Source organism: Falco naumanni, chromosome 11, assembly GCF_017639655.2.
Source record: "Falco naumanni isolate bFalNau1 chromosome 11, bFalNau1.pat, whole genome shotgun sequence".
Classification (NCBI taxonomy): domain Eukaryota; kingdom Metazoa; phylum Chordata; class Aves; order Falconiformes; family Falconidae; genus Falco; species Falco naumanni.
Window position 1 is genome coordinate 24,159,197 of NC_054064.1, and position 20,237 is coordinate 24,179,433.

Below are 20,237 nucleotides of genomic sequence, written 5' to 3' on the forward strand. Positions count from 1 at the left end.
CAAAGCTGCCCAGACACTGCTCCTCTGTGTACTTTTAAAATTTAAATACTAATCTTTTGATTTTGGGGGTTTTTTTGGCTGCAGTTACAAAGTTGAGATTTTGGCCAAAATTATATTGCCGTGATAAGGAGACATCAGCACACTACTTGTCTGGAGACAATGTGGCTTCAGCAATTAAATAAATAGGAGAAATGTCAGTAGCCTAGACTGCAGTGGTCCCTAATAGCAAAAGCAGTAGTAGAGAACCATCCTCCCCACTGTTCACAAGCTGAAACTGAAAAGCAAGAGAGAAGACAGCGACTGACCCTTCTGTTGCTTATGCCACCTGGGGTAGCAAGTGAAACCTCACAGCCCAGAAGCAATGAACTGGCTATGGCAAGTAACAGAGGTCAGATGCCTCCGTAATTTGCTCTTAGAACAGCTCTCTACAAAGACCAGAATGGCAACAAATCCAATCCTCTTCCCTGACAAGGCTAAACCCATGGTAGGACAATTTCCTCATCTAAAAACACTTTGTTTAACAGAAAGAAAAAGAAAATGGGTAGTGGATGACCTGAAGATTATAATTTACAGTTTTACGGCAACCTCAAATACTATTAAAACAAAACAACTTCTATTCCCTTTTTGCTTGGAAGAGAGTGGGACTATTCCGTCTGTGGTTGTGGACTGTTTCAGTATTATCCAACTGCATAAACGAAACTAGTGTCAAAATTAAGTTTTAAATGGCTTGAGGTTTATAGGAATTAAAGAAGGAAAAATTAAATTTGAAACTCTGCTTGTTTACTAGCACTAATTAAATATGCCAGATTTCTGGGCAAGCTTCCTAGCCTGTGGCTACTACGTTACTGGCTTGTAAAACAGTCAACAAGTACACGAGTACAAAGCACAAATACAATAACAGAGATTTCGTGTACAGTCCTGCCCTTAGTTTATAAAGAAAAAAATGTATTAGAAACCATCTGTAACTATAAAGACCTGTGCTAACCCTCTAGACTATATTAGTAATATTAAAAAGTGCCAAGTCTACAATGGTCGCTTTTGCAGAGAATAGTTAAAAAAAAAAAAAAAAAAATCAGAGAGAGGTAAGGAGCAATAAGCACAACCAAAACGAACAGGAAGCTTTAAAAGACTAGTTTACTTTCTAGAAGTCCCATGCTTCTGGGCTCTGCTCTCAAAATAATTTGCTAATAAACAAAAGGGAATTTTTGCACTTCAACAGAAGAACTGAGTCTGATTATTCACACCACGGAAGCCGCACTCCTCACAAATAGTAGATTTTTAGTGTATTTGAATTCACTAGAAAATAGGTTTATTCTGAAGAGCTGGAATTCCATATTTAGTGGGAGCAAGGGCTATATCCATAACAGTAAAGTCCATTTAGACTTCAAACTTTTAGGACAGGTAGCATCTTTGCATTCCACGTTTCAAAGGAACCAGCACAATGAGCTCATAGTCTATCAGGAAGCTACAAACCAACGAAAAAGAACAAACTAAAGCCAACCTCAGATAAAAGGAGCCTCTGGAGACTGCTCATCTCAGCACAAAGGTGAAATAACACAGAATAAAATGCCGTGGTACCAGCATCATTGCCAGGTATGTAGGGGCAGGAGAAGGAGGGACAGTAAGATTCCATGGCCTAAATGCTGTTCTTTGCACATCCTTCTTTCAGGTGAATCTCCTGATTTACATGCTGTGGCTAAAGCAGCCATCTCTGCAAAAGTGGCAAACAACTCTTAATGAAGAAACACTTGAAGACAATCTGCTGCCTTGACAGCTTTAAATTGAAAAGCCTTTCACAGCAACACAAATTAATGCGCGTTCCCACTGTACAGTAGCCTTGCTCAGCTTTAAGGAAACCAGGAATTATGCTTCAATAAAAATTCAGCCACGCAAATATTCTGCTATAAAAAGAGGCATAAACATATAACTCTCCAACTTCCAGAATCACGTATACGAGGCAAAGGGAAATGATATAAAAATAACTAGGTTTTTGTTTACATCTCAGATTTACAACAGCAATTCCAGAAACTAAGTTCTTCCACAGAGGCATTGATTTAATTAGCCTGCATAGCATGCTTTATTCGTATTCAGACCTCTGACGTACACTGATAAAAAAGAAACAAATACACCACTGACACATACAAAATAGTTTCCTAAACTTTTTCTATGCCCAGGTGCAGGTAAGAATTCTCAAAACACGCTTTCATGGGCTCTTCCTTACATGCAAATGATCCTTTTTTAATATCTACAAACTATGTATGTTTTCAATTAAAAAATGTGACTGGATCGATTGGATCATATATTCTTGCAAACCAGCCAAAAATCAGATACAAACTGAAGCCCTGAAGGAACTTCTGGAAGTACAAACCATACTGCAGAACAGTTCCACTTCTGGCAAGAAGAATCACCCCTCCTTTCGAAATGAAGCTAGAAGTGACAGCAGTGCACAAAAACATGCGGTCATTCAGCACTAAAATAACTACATTAGTGAACAGTACTCAGAAATCATAAAAAAAAATGTGACTGGCAAAAATCTCAGCTTAGCAAGTAATCACAGAATTATAAAGTAACAGCAGAGCACTTGCTTCTTACTTTTTGATAACTGCTAATCTCAATTTTGGGTCTTACTATTCAACTGGATGACGAATTAGTTCCTCAGATATGTGAACACTGGATTCTCTTCAGGGCACAAACAATGGCAGGGAGAGGGACATTTTTCCTTAAGGTGACAAGCAAGACTACTAAGAATTTAGTAGTTCTCATACACTTTTTTTCTACTTTATTTTGATCCACATTAGTGCAGACTTTGGCTGCTTGTCCTTCTTCACGTTAGGCTTAAAAGCCAAAACATCCCAGAATTTTGGGAACAAGTATTTAACCAAGAGTGTAAGAAGCTATTATCCACTTCTAGAGACAACGTGCAAGTTCAAGTCAGTGCCAATCTGTAAGGGATGCTTCTGAGGCTCATCATTTTTTCTCCTCATAACTTCGTCTAATTTTCCATACCCATGCTCTACTCAGCCTGCAGCAAGCAGGGATCAACAATTTGGACCAGCAAACTTAACACTCAGAAATCTGATCAGCCTTTGCAAAGACAGGGCCCCAATGTCTTCCACTTTTGCACACTGAAGTTGTCCTCGACTCTCCCATGCACACAGCACAAAATTGGTTGTGGCCTCAAATCACTACAGTGCAGCACAGCTTCCCATAATCCCCATTAATTTCAAGCATTTGGATGCCGAATAGCTTGGTTCAGCTTTCACCTCTTCACCATACAGTAAATTTTCAGGCAATGACCAATGATGAAAAACACTCATCAGCTACATGTCAACATATCTGGAAACCTTAGGAAACAGCAGTATCCTAAGATACCCAAGACCTGGATACTTCCATTGAGACTTTAATTAACATTTATGGCCAGTCTTCTTACTGTCATTGCAGGAGGAGCCAAAATCATCAGCAGGTATGCAGGCATGTGGCAGGCAAGAGACTGAAGCCTTCCAGAAGTCCTGAATGGAATCTGCAAGTCACCTCCACTGTAGACATGTGTTTTTGTTTAGGAAAACTTAAGAACTCAAAGGACAGAAAGAGCATCAAAGCAAAACCAGCCTTCGCATTGTTGTGCTGCAGTCTGCTATGAGCTTTCAGTCACTCAAAGATGCATGCTCAGTACTAGATATCTTTCTCAGAGATGCACAAGTTCATATCCTTGTATCCACACACCATTCTCATATGTACAAGTTCATATTGTTGCATCCACTGCCCTCAAGATGGTAAATCAGTTACAAATGCAAAACACAGAAATGAAGGAACAGGTAAAGTGACAGACTCTTTTGCAGCAGGTTACTCAACTGTACTTCAGCTCTGGTATTTGGCATTTCTGCTGTTTGTGGCACTCTTGACTTACAGGTTCATCATATCTTTATAAAGCCACTATTTAGCAGAGCAGTATTACCTTGGTTTATTACCATAACCTGTCATTCAGAAAACTAACTCTTCTTTATGGAAAAAATTGTCATCAAAAAATGAAGAAGCCGCTCACACGCAGCAGCCCAATCAACTCATATGTTTTACAGCAGATCATTTGCAAAAGATAGTTGTCATGCTTTTAAACTGTTTAGGAGAAATGGAAGCAGTTAGTCTTTGGAATGATCACCTTCTAAAAGGTAATTACTTTTCTACTGTGAAAAGTAAGCTATTTGAAGAACTATAGAAGATTATACTCCTGTATGATATTTGCATTTTGCTGGAACCTGAAAGTGCTGACCAAAGCTGTACATATGGGTAACAAAAACACAATTCTTATTCCAGAATTTAATTTTTTTTGGCCCTCAGGTGGCCAAACTGGAAGTAGAGAGCAGCGAACAAATGCAAGGACTGAAGAAACATGAACATTGCTTTTTCTTCTTTATCCAGAGTAATATGGACCCAAGAAAGCCCAGATGACACTGCTGTTTCTGCACCAGAACTGGCTCCTTCTGAGTCCTTCTGGCACTTCCACAGTGTGCCCTGAGCCCCCACTTGCTAGCTCAGGAGCTGCTCTGTCTTCCCAGCTATATCACTGCCAGCCCAGCCTGGCCCCAGCAGCACTCGCATGTTAGCTCAGGTGCACTGCAATAAGCTGTGCCAGACTCGAGCCAGCATTTGTAAAACCAGTTCATGCGCACGCAAGGAATGCCCATCTACAAATCTGATCATGTACGCTCAGGAGTAGTGGCTTGTTAATGCAAAAGAAAACATATTTCATTTTTCATTGTATGACCAGTGCTTTTGTATGAAAAACGAGAATTAGTACATTGGTAAGAAATCAGAGACAGTGGAGTGATAAGAATAGCAGCACACAACAATGTTAACACACAATAAACTATACAATAATACCTTTAAATACTACTGGCATCTGACATGAAGAAATAAAAGTGCTGAAACTAAAAATCCAGGTTTAAACACGATCTGTAGCTCATGCTGTATGTGTTAGATCAGCTGCTTCCTGCAGGTCATTTTAACAAGTACTATTCTGACTCTATAATATAGGAAAGTTAATAATTAAATACCCTGTACTCAGAGCAGCATTCTACATTTACACTACTGACATAAACATTCATGGGTTATGCCCTTATGAGACAGAACAGTAATATTGTGTTAATTTTAAAAAGTGAAGAAAGTACGAGAGACAAACATTAAGTGGACTTCTCAAGACCACAAAGAAGTGAGATCTCTTTCTATATTAATTACACAACATTCTTAATGTAAACAGGTGATAGCCCATCAATTCACATGTCAAATTTTACCCTTTCCAGCACTAGATCACCTGTAGAACAAGAAAACTCTTCCTCTGTAAATACAAATGTTGCTTATTTCAACGGTCCTTTACAACCATCAAAAAGATTAACACTTTGGGTTTTTCCAAAGACAAGAATAGATTACTGAGAAGTAAGGTCGGAGAACTTTTCTGCAAACCCTTTAAGTCAACAGTTGCCCAGGACACGAGAAGTCAATGTTTCACCCCAGACATGAGGTTATCCCTGTCACATTATGAAAGCCTGGAATCTACATAACATCCATAGTATCACAGTCCCTTATTTTCAGTTGACAAACATCAAGGGCATAGCAAAAAAAATGCCGAAGACTACTTTTCTTCTGGTTGCTTTCTTCATATAATAATGTAAACCAGAAAACACACAGAATCCTACATTCTAGAGCTACACTGTCATGGGGTACATCTAAACCAAACACATGCAAGAGACTTATTCCTTAAATCTTAAATATATACTATTTTCTCAAAGGGTAAGATATAGAAAAGCATAACCAGCAAGCACTAATGTGTCTCACTGATCTATCCCCTCAATAGCCAGAGGCTACTTTTAGCTACACTGACAACAAAAGAATCTAAATTGTATAAATCAATGTCTCAACATTTTGTTTAGGAAGAGTTACAGAAGAGAACCAGAATGTAATCATTTGCTAGCACAGTGGCTCCAGAGGTCTAGGACCAAGTGCAAGAATGGAGTTGAACGTGGGAAGGGTCCATTATTCTTTCAATAGTGTCTGCTGCTGCAAAATAGGTGCCTGCATACTTTTCTACTGGAAGAGCTTAAGTCTTCAGTAGCTTCTTGGTCTGGGAAAATGGCAAGCACCCAAATGCTAACCCAGGGATCTACGAAGGAGATCTACCTGAAGAACAATATTTTTCAAGTGGCCTTAGAAGTGAAAAACGGCCATAAAGAAAAGTCTCATTCCCAAGGGATTTTGTTCTTTCTGTCCGGCTGCTGTTCATCAGGTGCCGTTCCCTGCACACATCCCCAGCACATTCTAATGCAAGAGTGGAGAGAGGGCCTCTCTGAAAATAATCACACTTGCTGAAAGACTTGCCCTGCATAAATATCTCTAACAACAGTACAAACAGAAATCAGACTTCTTGCCTGATACTTTAGTTGAAATTTATGGCACTGCTGGCTGTGATTCTGTTATTACTATTCTACCTGGCTAAGGCTCAAAGTCACAGAAGTGGGAATTTCAGAGGTATATTCAGAAATTATGTAGCTCGTTTCGGGAAAAAAAACCAACAAAAAAATTACACCTAGTTCTACAAATGCTGTACCAATGCGTTAGTGAACAAAATATATTACACATATATGTATACATGTATGAACACACGTACCACAGAGATGGGACAGAGAAGTTAGGGACACACATGGCCTCTGAAATTATATTTAATGTTAGTCCTTGGGAATAATAAAGCAAAGGGGGGGCAAATATCAAAGGAAATACTGAAAGACAGTCTCTTGTGCTCTTGCAAATATCACCAGCTGCTGGAAGATTTATATGCAGAAAAACTAGAAGCTGAGCTTTAACTTAAATTTCCCTTGCTTTCTTACTGGTTTGCTTCCAACCCTTGCAGTTTAATTAAAGTCCATCAGCCAATTTTTTTTCTGTCTGAAGGCCCTAAATTGCTCCCCTTTAAAATCTCTCTATATTGTCTGACCCAGATTTTTCAAAATCTTCAGCCTCCACTCACCCCCTCCCACCAACAGGTCTGTTTAAAAGGTTACACAATTTCATGATGATCGACCCAAATAATACCAACAGTTGTTGCCAGCTAATATGCAGGTACATGTAAGTTACACTTAGAATGAGTAATTGTGCAAGATAAAGCATTCTGCATTGCCAGTTCACATATCAAGATCTAAGAGCTACCTCCTCTTAACAGAGTATATCCTACATAGAGTCCTGTAAGAAATCTCTAAGACAAGTGGATAAAAAGTTTTACTGCTTGTAAAAAGAATCTCTATCTAATCTTCTCTAGCTGGGGAAATGGTGCAATAAATTTGATGAAGAAAGGAAGGATTTAAAGCCAGAGAAAATTAGGATTTCTCAAAGCAGAAACATAGAGGACATGCTGCCCTTAGGAATAGATCTCTGCTATTTACTTGATCTACTGGAAGAACTCCCGGGGAGCATGTCTTAGCAAGAGAAAGGAAAGTTTGCTATGCTCTTCATTTCCTGTGTAATTCCAGAAACTGCCAGCACAATGCTGTTTGGGGAGAACCACACTACGGCTATTCAAGAGGGAATTCAGCATTGTATTCTGAATGAATGGAAACATTTTGAAAGATATATATTTGCTGCAAGTAAAGCAGAACATGATCCCGATAAGAATTGTGGGCCCACATATACCTTCAACCAGCTAACTGTATATTCTGACTCCTTCCATTAGGACTTCCACAATATTCTTAGCAGTGCTAAACATTACAGTAAATCATCCAGGTTAGAGTTCACAGTAGCCATGAAGTAAGTGTAATAAATCAGCACTAAAAATATTATGCAACTACAGCTCAGCTGATAGCAAGTGTAACTAATTTTAATGGAGAGGCTATCACTTTTATGTATCCCTGCAAGTTAGTGATTTGGGATCTCAATGACCAGGACGAAAGAAAGGCTCTTCAAAGCCCAGGTTTCTTAGAATAAACTGGATGAATGGTTCCTTGCAAAAATCCCAAGGGTATTTCCCTCCAGCCCACTGCTAGGCATGACAATGTACAGGATTAATAAAACCACCAGAAACACAGAACAGTAAGGGAACCACAACCTTTGGCTGGGGTCATGAGCCAGGACCTCAGCCCCAAGCAGAATCAGGCCTTTTAACTGAAGAGGAACAGTCACATGCCTCATTTCACCCTTACTTTGCTTTAAACTAGGTCGTTTCCTCCCCCCCATATTCCACATTGGCTGATAAATTCCCCAACGGCGGGTGTTAACTAACTCCGCATTCCAGTCTGCTCTGCGTCATGGAGTTCCACATCCCGCTGATGAGGAACACATGGCGGACATGTGGTAGGGGAGAGCCTGACAGCGCTCACACAAGCAGGGATAACTCCTCTGACCTTTGGCTTTTTTTCCTCTCTGTACCATCCCAACTGCACAATAAGGAGTCTGTGCCCCTCTGTTGCGTACTGGTCATTCTGGGATCACCAGACACAAGCTGAAACGCTAAGATTTCAACAGGCAGCTACACTCAATACCCACCATGGCTGAAAACATACACTGAAAGCAAATAATTGATCAGTCTGTGTGTCTCCCCTAACCAAACCATTCAGAGGAACTTTAGATCATATAGGTTACACCTAGATCAATTGGGGTAAAATAAGTTACAAAAACAACTGGTGATGGCTACATTTCCCATCAAATCTGTGAAACAAATTAACTCACAACATTGCTAAAAAATACACAGTGGCAACTGTACTAAAGTATTAAGACACCTTTCTAAAACAGATCATTTGTCATCTTTTTCAAGACCCAAGCCTGGCTTAGAGTAACAATGAGATTCAGCTTCAGTGTTGTCCAACCTGATGACTCATCCAGAGCACTGCATTTACCAAGTCACATGGACTCGAGGGTGTCCAAGCAATACAGTCATCCCTCCCTCCTTCGGAACCTCTGAAAAGCAAAACCGAATCCCAGGCTAAGTGCTGGTCTGAGACTGCAGCAGACAGACAAGACAAATGACAATCCGCACAACATACATTTACTGACAATTAGAAACCAAATGCTGAGCACCACACTCTGCTTTTAGTCTTACACATACTGTAATGCTGGCAAGAATCTTGCAGCAAAATTAAATCTGTTGCCAATAAGTCTTTCTATAGCTACATTCAATAGAAGTTCCTGCTAATATCCCAGATTCAAAAACTCATGCCTCTTACCTGTACAAGCTGTCAAGACATGGCAGGACCTGGATATGCTGTACATTCCTTTCAACCCCCCTCCAATGAATGAGCAAAATAACACAGCAGCAGAAAAACACAATAAAATCCCGTGGAAGCAAGAGTATTAAAATCGGCAATAGCAGCATGTTCTTTAAAATATAAAGTCAATGTCTCACTTACTGCTTTGATAGTATGTTCACATTTATTGTACAAGCATAACATACAAAAGCACCAAATTAAAATATTTTCCTTATATTTGACTACATCCATGTTAGAAATAATAAATCATTTAAAAAATACTCTGTTTCTGAAGCTGAAGGCTACCCTCATCCCCAATATATTTACAGAAAAAGCAGAGCAAGTTGAGCAAAGTTTAAACTCATAATAAAAAGGGCAAACTTTCTGAGAAAATTAATGCCTTTTATTTACAGCAGCTACTCTTAGTGAACTGAGAAAATTCTAAACAGGCACACAAGACCTCCAATAGCATCTTGAGAACATCTACTCTCAACTCATGGCTCAAACAACAACTTAGAGGCCAATATCTTTTTCTGATATGTTCAGCAAAATCCTCTTTTGTAAAGAAATATGATTAAAGCTACACCAACATTTTTAAAGTGTGGTTATAGTCTGAGAAGTTAGTGTGTAAAAATCACACCCTCTTATTCAATAGACCTAGTCCCCCTGTTTTGATTCACAGTCAGATCTGCTTGCTTTACTGGTAAAATAACTTTTTACAACTTTCTAAATTCCTACTAGTACTGTGAAACCAATTCAATTCTGGGAAGGGGAACCAGATTCTTTTCTGGTTTGTGCATCTGCAAAAGGTTTATTACCTAAATCAACACATACAATTTCTATTTTTGTGATGGACGAGCCAAAAAGAACCTGGCTTATTTCTGGGTGCTAGTCCAAAAATTTTATTTTTATGTGTGACAATAGCAGATCTGAAATAACAGGAAAGACAGGAAGATCTACACACCACTCTCTGAAAGTCACATGGGGGGGGGGGGCAGGGGGGAAGATATACCCAACATCTTTCCATGGCATTCTTCAAAATACCACTTGAATGCAAAAGGAAACTTAGTAACAGGTTTGCTAATAGCGAAAACTACTGATTTTTCCAACATGGGACCATCACCAAAGCTAATACATATAGATTCATCCTGTAGACAGCTGAGCCCAGCAGAGTTTTTGCTCCTGGTCTGTCCTGAGTTGCTCCTCAGGATTCTCCTACGGAGTTGGGTTATTGCATCCCTCCCTTCCCTGCCAGTGGCACTGCTTGTGGGGACCACTCCCTAATGCATAAAGTATAAAGAACCAAGTTATCAAAGTCCTGCTGATTAATCTATTAAACATAATTAAACTCATTTTGACACATGTGGCTTATGAAGCACTCGATCATACACCCAGCTGGGGCAAGCTGGAGGTGGTGGTCCCCTTCATCAGCACAGCTGGATCTGAAAAAGGACATCTGCCCATCATCCAGTTTAGGATGCTTTACACAGTGGAACATCTCCTTATGTCTGTGTCATTCCCAGCCTTTCTCACAGAGTAGATTTTAAATGAAAAAAACCCCAAAAGAACGACCATACAAGTGGCAGAGTATTTTAGAGATGCCAATTCCCCAAGGAGTGCAGTTTCAGAGAACAGAAACACTAAGGAAGTTGCAGGGTGTTTATATACGATCCACTTATTTAAAACAAATTATCAGCAGAAAAAAAAAAAAAAAAAGGCAATATCCCAAGGCAACAGAAAGGAAATCAAGTGTATCAAAGCTATTCCTGAACTCCCATTACCTACCTACTTGGCAACACCGACTTTTAAAATTATACTACACAGTTCATTTTTAGTCTCATGATGCAAGGGTAAAAGGAAGAAAAATTCCCCCATCTTACCCCCCTCTTTTTATTAAAGTATCTTAAAAACAGATCTGTATTGTTACTTCAAGGTTACTAATGTTAGTACTGTATATATTTATAGATGAGGTATTCCTTTCTGTCTGAAGCACATGAGGTAATAAGTAGCTGGAATTGTCACGGTGATTTATTAACATATTCTCTAGGAGAAGCCCTGCACCTGCGTCTGTGCAGACAGAACACCCACGAAGGCTGAACTCACCCTTACACAGCCCACAAGATCTTAAAAGGAAATGCTCCAAATTTAGACCTGCTCCAACAGGTGTCTTTTACTGTCTCACTTTGCATGACCGTAAATATCAGAGGTGGAGCAAAAAGGCTCCCTGTCCATTGTAATCGTGCTTTGAAAACAAATACCTTTGCCCCCTCCGAAAGCAAAGGAGGCAGCTATGGAATTCTCATCATTTCCTCACTCCTTCATCCTGTCAAGATCCAAGTCAGAGAGATGTCACCAGCAAAACCAGACTCCAGGGATGAGCACATAACTTTATTTTTTTCTCTTCAAAGGGCCCTAAGTTGGCTTCAAAACTTCCCCAAACTGTATTTCTTTCATTCTCGTATCTCATCTTGCAACTATTTGCCAAAGTGAATGACATGCGCAGGCTGTTCATGGCTTTTTATAAGCTCTCATTACCCAAACAGGGAACCATTTCCTTGAAAATGTTTCCCCCAGCAGCATTAGTCTCTCTAGGCACCACCAATAAATTAGTCTCCTGCCCTACCCCGATGCACACCAAAACGTGCCTGAATGGATCTGGATGGATGTATTTGATACTGTTTTGCACTTGTTTACTGGAGAGAGGATGCTACCTGTGGGACTTGTCATTAGGGTGATTAACAGCACCGGCGGGGTGAGGGGAAGGATGGAAAGCTTTGCCCAGAGGAGCAGAATTCAGACTCCTTTCTGTGGCGTAACAAGGAGAGGCACTCTCAAAACCAGAATGGCTATCCACAACTCACAAAACCCCAAAACAAATCAAAACAACAAATCTGGAAAAGAAATCCTAACCAAAATGAGAATAAGAATAACAGGTTATACCACAAACCTAGAAATCCTATTAAAATGTTTCATTCTGAAACACTCTATTACAAAATGCCTGAGTCAAGAGCAAATAAGTATTTAATACTCAACAGGTACTCAGGAGAATGTGTGCCTTGTCCCTCCCCACCAGCTGCTCTTTTATGGCAGGAAAGTGAAGAGCGTGAAATCCAATGATAGGAGGAAGGCAAAGGTCAGGAAAAAGGTTTTTCTTCAAGGATTTAAATTAGCGTTCTACAGCTTTGGATGTTTTGTCAACAACTTCCCTCCTGTGAGGAGGGGAAGCCAAAGGTCTTTTGAACCATTTCTGTATGGGATCTAGATTTTTACCAGTAACAAGATTCCTATCTTTAAAGAAAAGTTCATCTTCCCTCTTCCCATTCCTTTCACCACTCCCTCCTTGTCCCTCCTTCCACCTCCCTCCTTAAAAAGGGAGAGAAAAAAGAAAAAAGAAAAAGAAAAGGATCTGAAGAGCAGAACAAGCAAAGAACAAGTTCTAGAGTTCATGTAACAAGACCACTATAGCCCTTCAAAGGGGCCATTAAAAGCAAAACAAACAAAAGAAACACCCTCAAGATGTCTATTGTATTTTACAGAGGAACAAATGAGTGTACTGGAAATTCTCCCATCTTGCCACAAAGCCTGTTGTTTCATCAAAACAAAGTCCAGAGATCAAGAAACGGCCAACATGGTAGCTGAAAGGCAGTCACTTCCAGTTATCCATGAAGATGGCGAGATTGGGCTTGCTTCCCCCCCTTGCTTTACTATGATGTATTAAAAAAAAAAAAAAAAAAGAAGACTTCAAAGATCATTTTAAGTGTTGCTTTTGTTTCTCACATGAGAAACTCAGGGCTTCAGCAGGTCTAGACAACACAGTGGTTAAAACATCATTAGCTGCCAACACTTTGTCTTCCTAGAGCTCCCACAGTTGTTGCTACCCTGAAATTGCCTCATCTGAAAATACTTGACAATTTCCATATACTGTTTTGCTTCCCTCAGAGCTTCTCCAAGATGGCAGCTGTAAAACAGAGAGAGCGCACAAGTACCCACAGCTAGCAGTTCCAGATGTCAGAGGCTCACCCAGGTGGATATTGGCCCAATGCTTCTGCGTAATGCTTCAAAGCATCTTAATTTTTTGCCCTTCTTTTTAACACTTAGCAGATCTTTTCTCCTTGTGCTTCCAGACTACCATATCATTTATGGGCTTTACTTGAAGGGTAGCTAACACTTTACATTACCTTTCATAGCTGTGCATATGGAAATCTAAGAAAGACAGGGAGACACAGATTTTTATCCCATCTGTATATCACCAACACTACATTTACCAAACACAAAACAGTTATGCTCAAGAAGATCTGCTGAAGACAATGTAACTGAACAGGTGTTCCTAAAGGCAACATTTGGCCTGCAGGATAAAGCCTGATTAATTTAGCTATAGGGTAACAGGAATGAGAATCCTCTGGTTAGATGAACCTGTAAAATCAGAGGTCAACTAAGATCACACATGTTACAGCAATTTCTAAGTTGTTATACCACAGCCACGCTAGTGCTAGGAGAAAACCATAAAGACAAGCCCATGACTAACAACAGATAAAAATATTCCTCTCTAGCCCTACATAGATCTATTAGCCTTTGTTTGTGCAAAACCACCGAATGCAACAGTGCTGAACTTCCTACACTACGCAGATCAGCCTATATAGAACCATACAGAAGGCTTGTCTGCAGTTTGGTCCCTGCCATGCCCAAGAAAAACCCATGAGAGCCCCACTGGAAACGTGCTGGGACAGGGCTCTTTCCATCACAGCAGTTAACAGGCTCACTCTTGACTACCTTCCTTCAAGGGTAATCCTTAAACTTAGGCAGAAGAGCATTCATCTTTCCATGGGCATACAGCACCTCCCTCGCATCTGGTAGCAGGATGTTCAAGGAAAGATTACACCTAGCTGTGGCCTACAGCACACACCAGAGGCATTTTCACAGAAGAGATTTATCTGAGAGCAGACCCCAGATGTCCGCATCCTTAACTGACAGGGTTCACATGGATGAATTTCCCAGCTCTCAGATGGCTGCCCCACAGGTGTCTAATCTCACAGAGGTGAAAGTCTGTCAGCCTGGGACAGACTACAAAGGCTGGCCTCTCAAGGAGCCAGCAGAGCTTTCTACAGAAGATGCCAGACAACGTGTGTCTGAGAAAACTAAAACCACTGCTGAGAACAGCGTAAAGAGCAACAAGCCATCTTTCCTTCTTCTACTAATGGATATGAATTACACTGTGCAGGAAGCTCGCTAGTCTTGCGTATTTAATAAGTTCATCCAAGTCCCCAGTGCAGTTTAATGGTGGATATAAACATGGATTCTCTAATGAATCCTTTTGGGCCTGCAAAGATAGCTGAGGTTCTGTACCTTATATGCAGAAGAGTGCCATGAAATCCTGAGGGCCTAGCTCAGATAGTCTGTAAATCCATTTGGGACTTTGCCAATGAGACTAGCATTTCATTTATGGACGTAGGTCTACCATTTCTGAATCTAAACGGTATCTGAGCTATAATAATACTGGCTTCATTTCAAGGAGTTACCTTTGCACCCATTCCTTTTCTGTCCCTGGAATTTTTCACAATAAAGGTATCAGACAAGCCTATCAGCTGGTGTAATGATGTAATGAATAATAAAATACTGCTCCCTGAATATTGCAGAAGCTGCTTTTCCTCCTCCCTTCTCATCCTACTTGGTCTTTAACCATCACTCCTAGTACACAGCTATTTTCCCCCATCCCAAGTTCAGCTTCTGTAACAAGGACTCATAAGCTTACTTCTGAAGGATGGATCTTTTAATGACAAGTTCTTCATCCAAGTCAGCTTCATTAGCCATGAAGAGCAATCTTTTTCCTGTGTCATCCACTCCAATGAAGTCACGCTGCTCCACTGAAGTAGAAAATCAAACACAATCATTATATAACCCTGTCTTAATGCAGGCTGGAAAGACAAATGGGACCACCAACCACCCCCGAAATATGAAATACTAGGTTTCAGACTAACCCAGCAAATCAGTGAATTTACAAAAGTTACCCACAATATTTATTAACTTCTTTTCAGTCAGGGTAGTTGATACACAGCATAACATTCACAACTCTGGCCCTGCAAGCTTTTTGCATCCTTTTTATGAAAATGCCAACTACAAGTCCTGACACGCAACACTCCCATGTTGAGCTGTGCTTTCCTTCTGTCTCTCTCTCTTTTTAAAAACTGCTACCTGAATTTACACAACAACAAACCCAAGGCAAGCAGAGAGTTCTTCAAAGTCCAACTGCTTCTTCCCCATCGTAAATCACTCATTAGAATCAGGTGGTCTGGAGAGGATTATTATTTCAGTTAAGACATAACTACTTTACAACTGATCTCCTATTTCAAATAAATACTGATAGCAATAGAAAACTTAAATCACATACACAAAAACACATAAAAGTATAGATTCTAACACTCCTACCGCTGATGTTTCTGGGTGGGTTAACTTGCTTTAAAGACCTATTTATAAAACCGCCACCCAAGAGAATACCTCATAGTCACATATATTATTGTGGCAATTCCCACCTCCTGCAATCACTGACTGTGTATCAATAGTGACTTTGGTCTACTGACATGTAAAGCATTTGTTTTTGAACAGTTTTCCACAACATCTGAATGCAGTGGTGGGAGCTTATTGTAACTTGCACTTTGTAGTATAAGCCATCACTCTGGTGGCAACCATCATTACAGGAACACAGACTGTACAAGAATGCCATGGTACACTTTGAACAAAACCTTCTTTTCTCCCACTAAATACTATTATTTTGGGCCAAACTGGCAAATACTCAATCTCCTAAGTTCTAAGCTTTTAACCACACTGGAGTAACAGCATGCTCTTTAAGTAGTTAATTCTCTAAGATCTTTTCTCAGCCAAACTATTTTAACCCCATTTTCCCCAGTTCAGCCCCCTTTTTTATTTTACCTTTTCCTTCAGAGTTACTATAGCAATAGCTATCAAAATAGAGTCAAATCTACGCACCTGTTGGAAGTTCTCCTATTGGGAGTCTTTGATCCAAGTGATCAAACATACCCTCTTTACGAATCCCCCCCATCCCTTCTCAGAAATTAATCATACAGCAAAGAAGTACAAAAATAGGCCTGAACACGTAACTTTATAAGAAATTAAGTACATTTAGGATAAAGCTCACTTGCTGTAAGAATTCAGAAATAAGTCTTGAAAGCAGTGCTGAAACTCATGCGAAGGAGGGGTGATGAAGTTTGAGAGTAGGGACTAATCAATCATTGCCACAGCCACCTAACTGGGATCTCCTGACAGGCTAGAAACACAACAGTGACGAATTTTCCTCCATCAAGCTACTTCTCTCAAAGTTCAGGTCTCGGCTACCCATTTCTGACTGTTCCCACAGTAACACAACATATTACACTGCTATAGCAAAGCTCTACGTAATAAGAAAAAAGGAAAAAAGTAAACTTGATGACAACAAGAGCAGGTACATGGTACATGCCACCAAACCGGTTTCCCTCACTTGTGTGGATAGGTGAGAAACAGACAGCAAAACCCTGTGGGAGCACTCTTTTTTTTTCTTTTTTTTTTTGTAGCAGATGCCAGGTCAAGTTTTTCCCTGTACGCTGGCAATAAATAGCATTACTTTTGTAATTTAGAAAAGACAAAACTTATGACTAAAATCAGTCATACTCAGAGATACACGAGTGCTGTTTCAAATCATACTGGCATTAATTACTAAGGAGTAAATAAGCAGAACGACAAACACAACTTGTTTACAAACTCACTGCAAGATAAGTATGAGAAAAAAACATTAAGGCTGCAGTGATGGTAACTACAAAATTGTTTAAAGTATAAAAATGGAATGCAGGATGTGGTTTTCCTCCTCACAACAGATAAATAAGGATCTGACATAGCTATTGCCATTTATTAATTACCTTAGAAATTAGATCCCCACCAATTTTAAGGGCTTTAAAGACCTAAAGAAATCATGACAACACAAAAGAATGGAAGTTGAGCAATTCAGAGATGAGAAGAAATAATTTTCAGTCAGATTTTCTAAAATGCTTTTTAATCAAACGTAATTAATTGACACTTGCGAAAAAGACACCTTTGTTAAAGATTCGCTATCCCCACCCTTTCAATTAAAGGGAGAGAATTCACACGATGCAGCCTGCAAGACCACCAAGAGGTCTTCTGGCAAACACAGGGAATACCAGTGATGACATGCCTGCTGCTTTCAAGACAAGAAAAACAAGCAGACAAGAGTCACCATCCCCATCTTTTCTGCCTTTCTTTATACACAGAAAGGTTCAGACACTCTTTTCCACTCAGTCCCTTGCAGGTCATCTTTAAGCACATGGCTCCATTCTGGGTGTCTGAACTCCTGACACTCTGTTTATTTGGGTTACTAACATTCACTAGCACTCTGCCTTTTTATCTTTTATTGCCATGCCTCTTATTAATCAATTAAAAAAGCCAATGAGAATATTATTTTCAACATAAAAAAATATAAAAACCAATGAACTTCACTCTGCAACTTGCAGCTGAGTAATGTCAAGCATTTCAAGAAACCACCAGTATGAATTGATAACTGCTTAACACTGAAATTCATGTTAATTTAAAAACTGTTCCTTCTATCACAGTTCTTGAATGTTCAATAATATTGCAAAAGCAACAACTTTATATCAGATTCCATGACACATGTGAAATAAAAGTCTTGCTCCTTCTCAAAAAGTGAATGAATTTGTAGGAACCGTGAAACAATAAATAAAGCTGCAGATGTATCTAGTGGCTTGTCAGGACTAAGGATCCATTTTGAACACTTGAACACTTGAACAGTACAGTGCAAGTACATAGAAGCATGTATATGTCACATTTAGAGAAGGTGCTGATAATGCCACATACTATGAAAAGCTGCCTAGCACATTCCATGTTAGTATCTTGCCCTCAGTTGCTTATAAGCTTCATCACATTTAACTGTTTGGAATGAAATTTTCAATGCCAGGTGCCTGGCTTAAAGAGGAACGCTTGGAAAATTCAGTGAAAACAGTTCAGCTGCTTCTAAGGCTAAAGAAAAAAAAAAAAAAAAAAAGTGTTTAGCATAAGCTTAAATGGTTAGGTGGCCCTTCCCTTGAAAAGCTCTGGTATTGCACTTCTTCAGAGAAGCAGCATGACATTCAGTAAGCGCTGCTAACCTGTGTATCAGGAGTGTACTTTTTGCCATCTGACTCCACTATAAATCTTTGAAAAACTGCAGTTTCATGTGCTCTTTCAAGACTTTTATTTTTGCTGCAAAATTTTTTTACATGTTATTCTTAAAGAAAGGTTGTTTCAATTCCTCAGTTCCTAGAACTGATCAAATAGCAGGTGACATATAAGGTCTTCTGTAACCATGAGGTGGTACAAGCAAAGCACACAAGCCATGAGACTCCACAGCCACGCTGTGATGACTGCTCCAGGGGAAAGAGCTTGATCTGCTGTTTTTGCAACCTGTTTTTTACAAGGAAATAAAACTCATAAGCTCACAAGGGTGAGAGGAAAGAAAAGCATAAAAATGAGGACTCTGCAAGACAGGCTGGAAGCAGGGGGGAAAGCAGTCCCTGAAAACTGGTAGAAATTGGGACTGCCTGTGAAAGGACACTGGACCACAGAGACAGGAATCAGAAGAGAAGGAAAAAGGGTGACTATTGGCAAATGAATGAAGCAGGTTGAGATGAGAAGTCAGAAGCGGAACAGGGAATGGGACTGGTAGTGAAAGAAAAGAGTAATATATGAGAAAGAAATGCTGGACTCTTGACAAAGATCCTTGAAGCAAGAGACTTAGCAAAGAATAAGAATGGAGGCTGGTGGTGGCAAGAAGCCAGCATGGGAAAAGAAATAGGGATGAGCTAGGACTATGCTGACAGCAACAGGACGCATTCAGTCAAGTAGAAATGAAAGGCAGGAGGGTCCGATACTCCCTAAAACGTACTGCCCCTCTCCAGAACCTGGAGAAGAACGCTGAATTCCTGTCTTGGCACTCCCCTGTTTTCAGCAAATGATTGAGAAAGGTCTGGTAGAGTTCATGTCTCATCCAAGGCAGTTCATAGAGAACAACTTACTAGTGCTAGCCATGACAGCTCAAGCTGAGTAGTTTTGAGTAGGAGACCTTAGCATCAAGCCCCACAGAAAGACACTGTGGGTGTCAAATCACTTCCACATAATGGAATTTTAATGTTTTCAAGTTTGGTCTTTCACAGATCTGAGAAATCACACACAAATTTTAACAAGTCACATAGGAAGAGTTATGCTACAGAAGTCAAGCACACAGACATTAAAAACCAAGTGAATTAAGAATGTATGTGCAACCTGATGTGTTTACAATTGTGAAGAATCTTCAGATGATCTTGTTTATCCTCATAGACCTCCTCATCCTCGCTCTGTGCTCAGAGCTCACATACTGGGCAGCTCTATGATGTTTAACCACCAACCCATTAGTTTGTAACTCCTGAAAGCTCAACTCTGTGGCTGTAGTAGTGCTCTTGACAGTGTTTTATGTGCCATTATCACTTAGATTGCTTTTTCAAAAACAGAGGATTCAGAGCTGTTTCAGAGTCCAAGTCCTAAATGCTTTCAGCCCTACTAACCTTACACTTTGCTCCAGAAAATCTTTTCATGCAGAGTCTAAGCAGCTTTCTTTTAAAAACACATTTCCTCCACTTTCAGACACACACGTAGTCCAACTGTTGGCTTGCATTTCACTCCCCTCTCAAACAGTTTGAAGCTATGCTTTCTTATTCATATTACTGTAATGCCTCTGAGCTTTAATCATGGACCAGGACCCACTAAGCTGGCAATAATCAAGCCTCAGCAATTTAACAGATATCATTAAAAGAAAATGTGAGGTATGGTATGGGAATAACTGTATGGTATTTAGTACTTTTAGCATATAAGTAAAATGGGGATAATAGCCCTGCCCTGCCTTACAGCAGTGTTGTGAGAATAGATACACTGAAGATTACAAGGTACTAAGATATTATGGTAAGAGGGACAAGATAAGCATCTAAC

At 39.9% G+C, this 20,237-nt stretch overlaps 1 protein-coding gene across 2 annotated transcripts in view; it reads right to left on the minus strand.

Annotated features, from left to right (window-relative positions):
• EIF2B3 (eukaryotic translation initiation factor 2B subunit gamma) overlaps positions 1–20,237 on the minus strand; it is a 102,131-nt gene that overhangs the window by 61,545 nt on the left and 20,349 nt on the right. For both annotated transcript variants that reach the window (XM_040610421.1, XM_040610422.1), the window contains exon 5: positions 14,971–15,082. In XM_040610421.1, the coding sequence (XP_040466355.1) occupies positions 14,971–15,082 (112 nt within the window). The remainder of the gene's footprint in view (positions 1–14,970; positions 15,083–20,237) is intronic.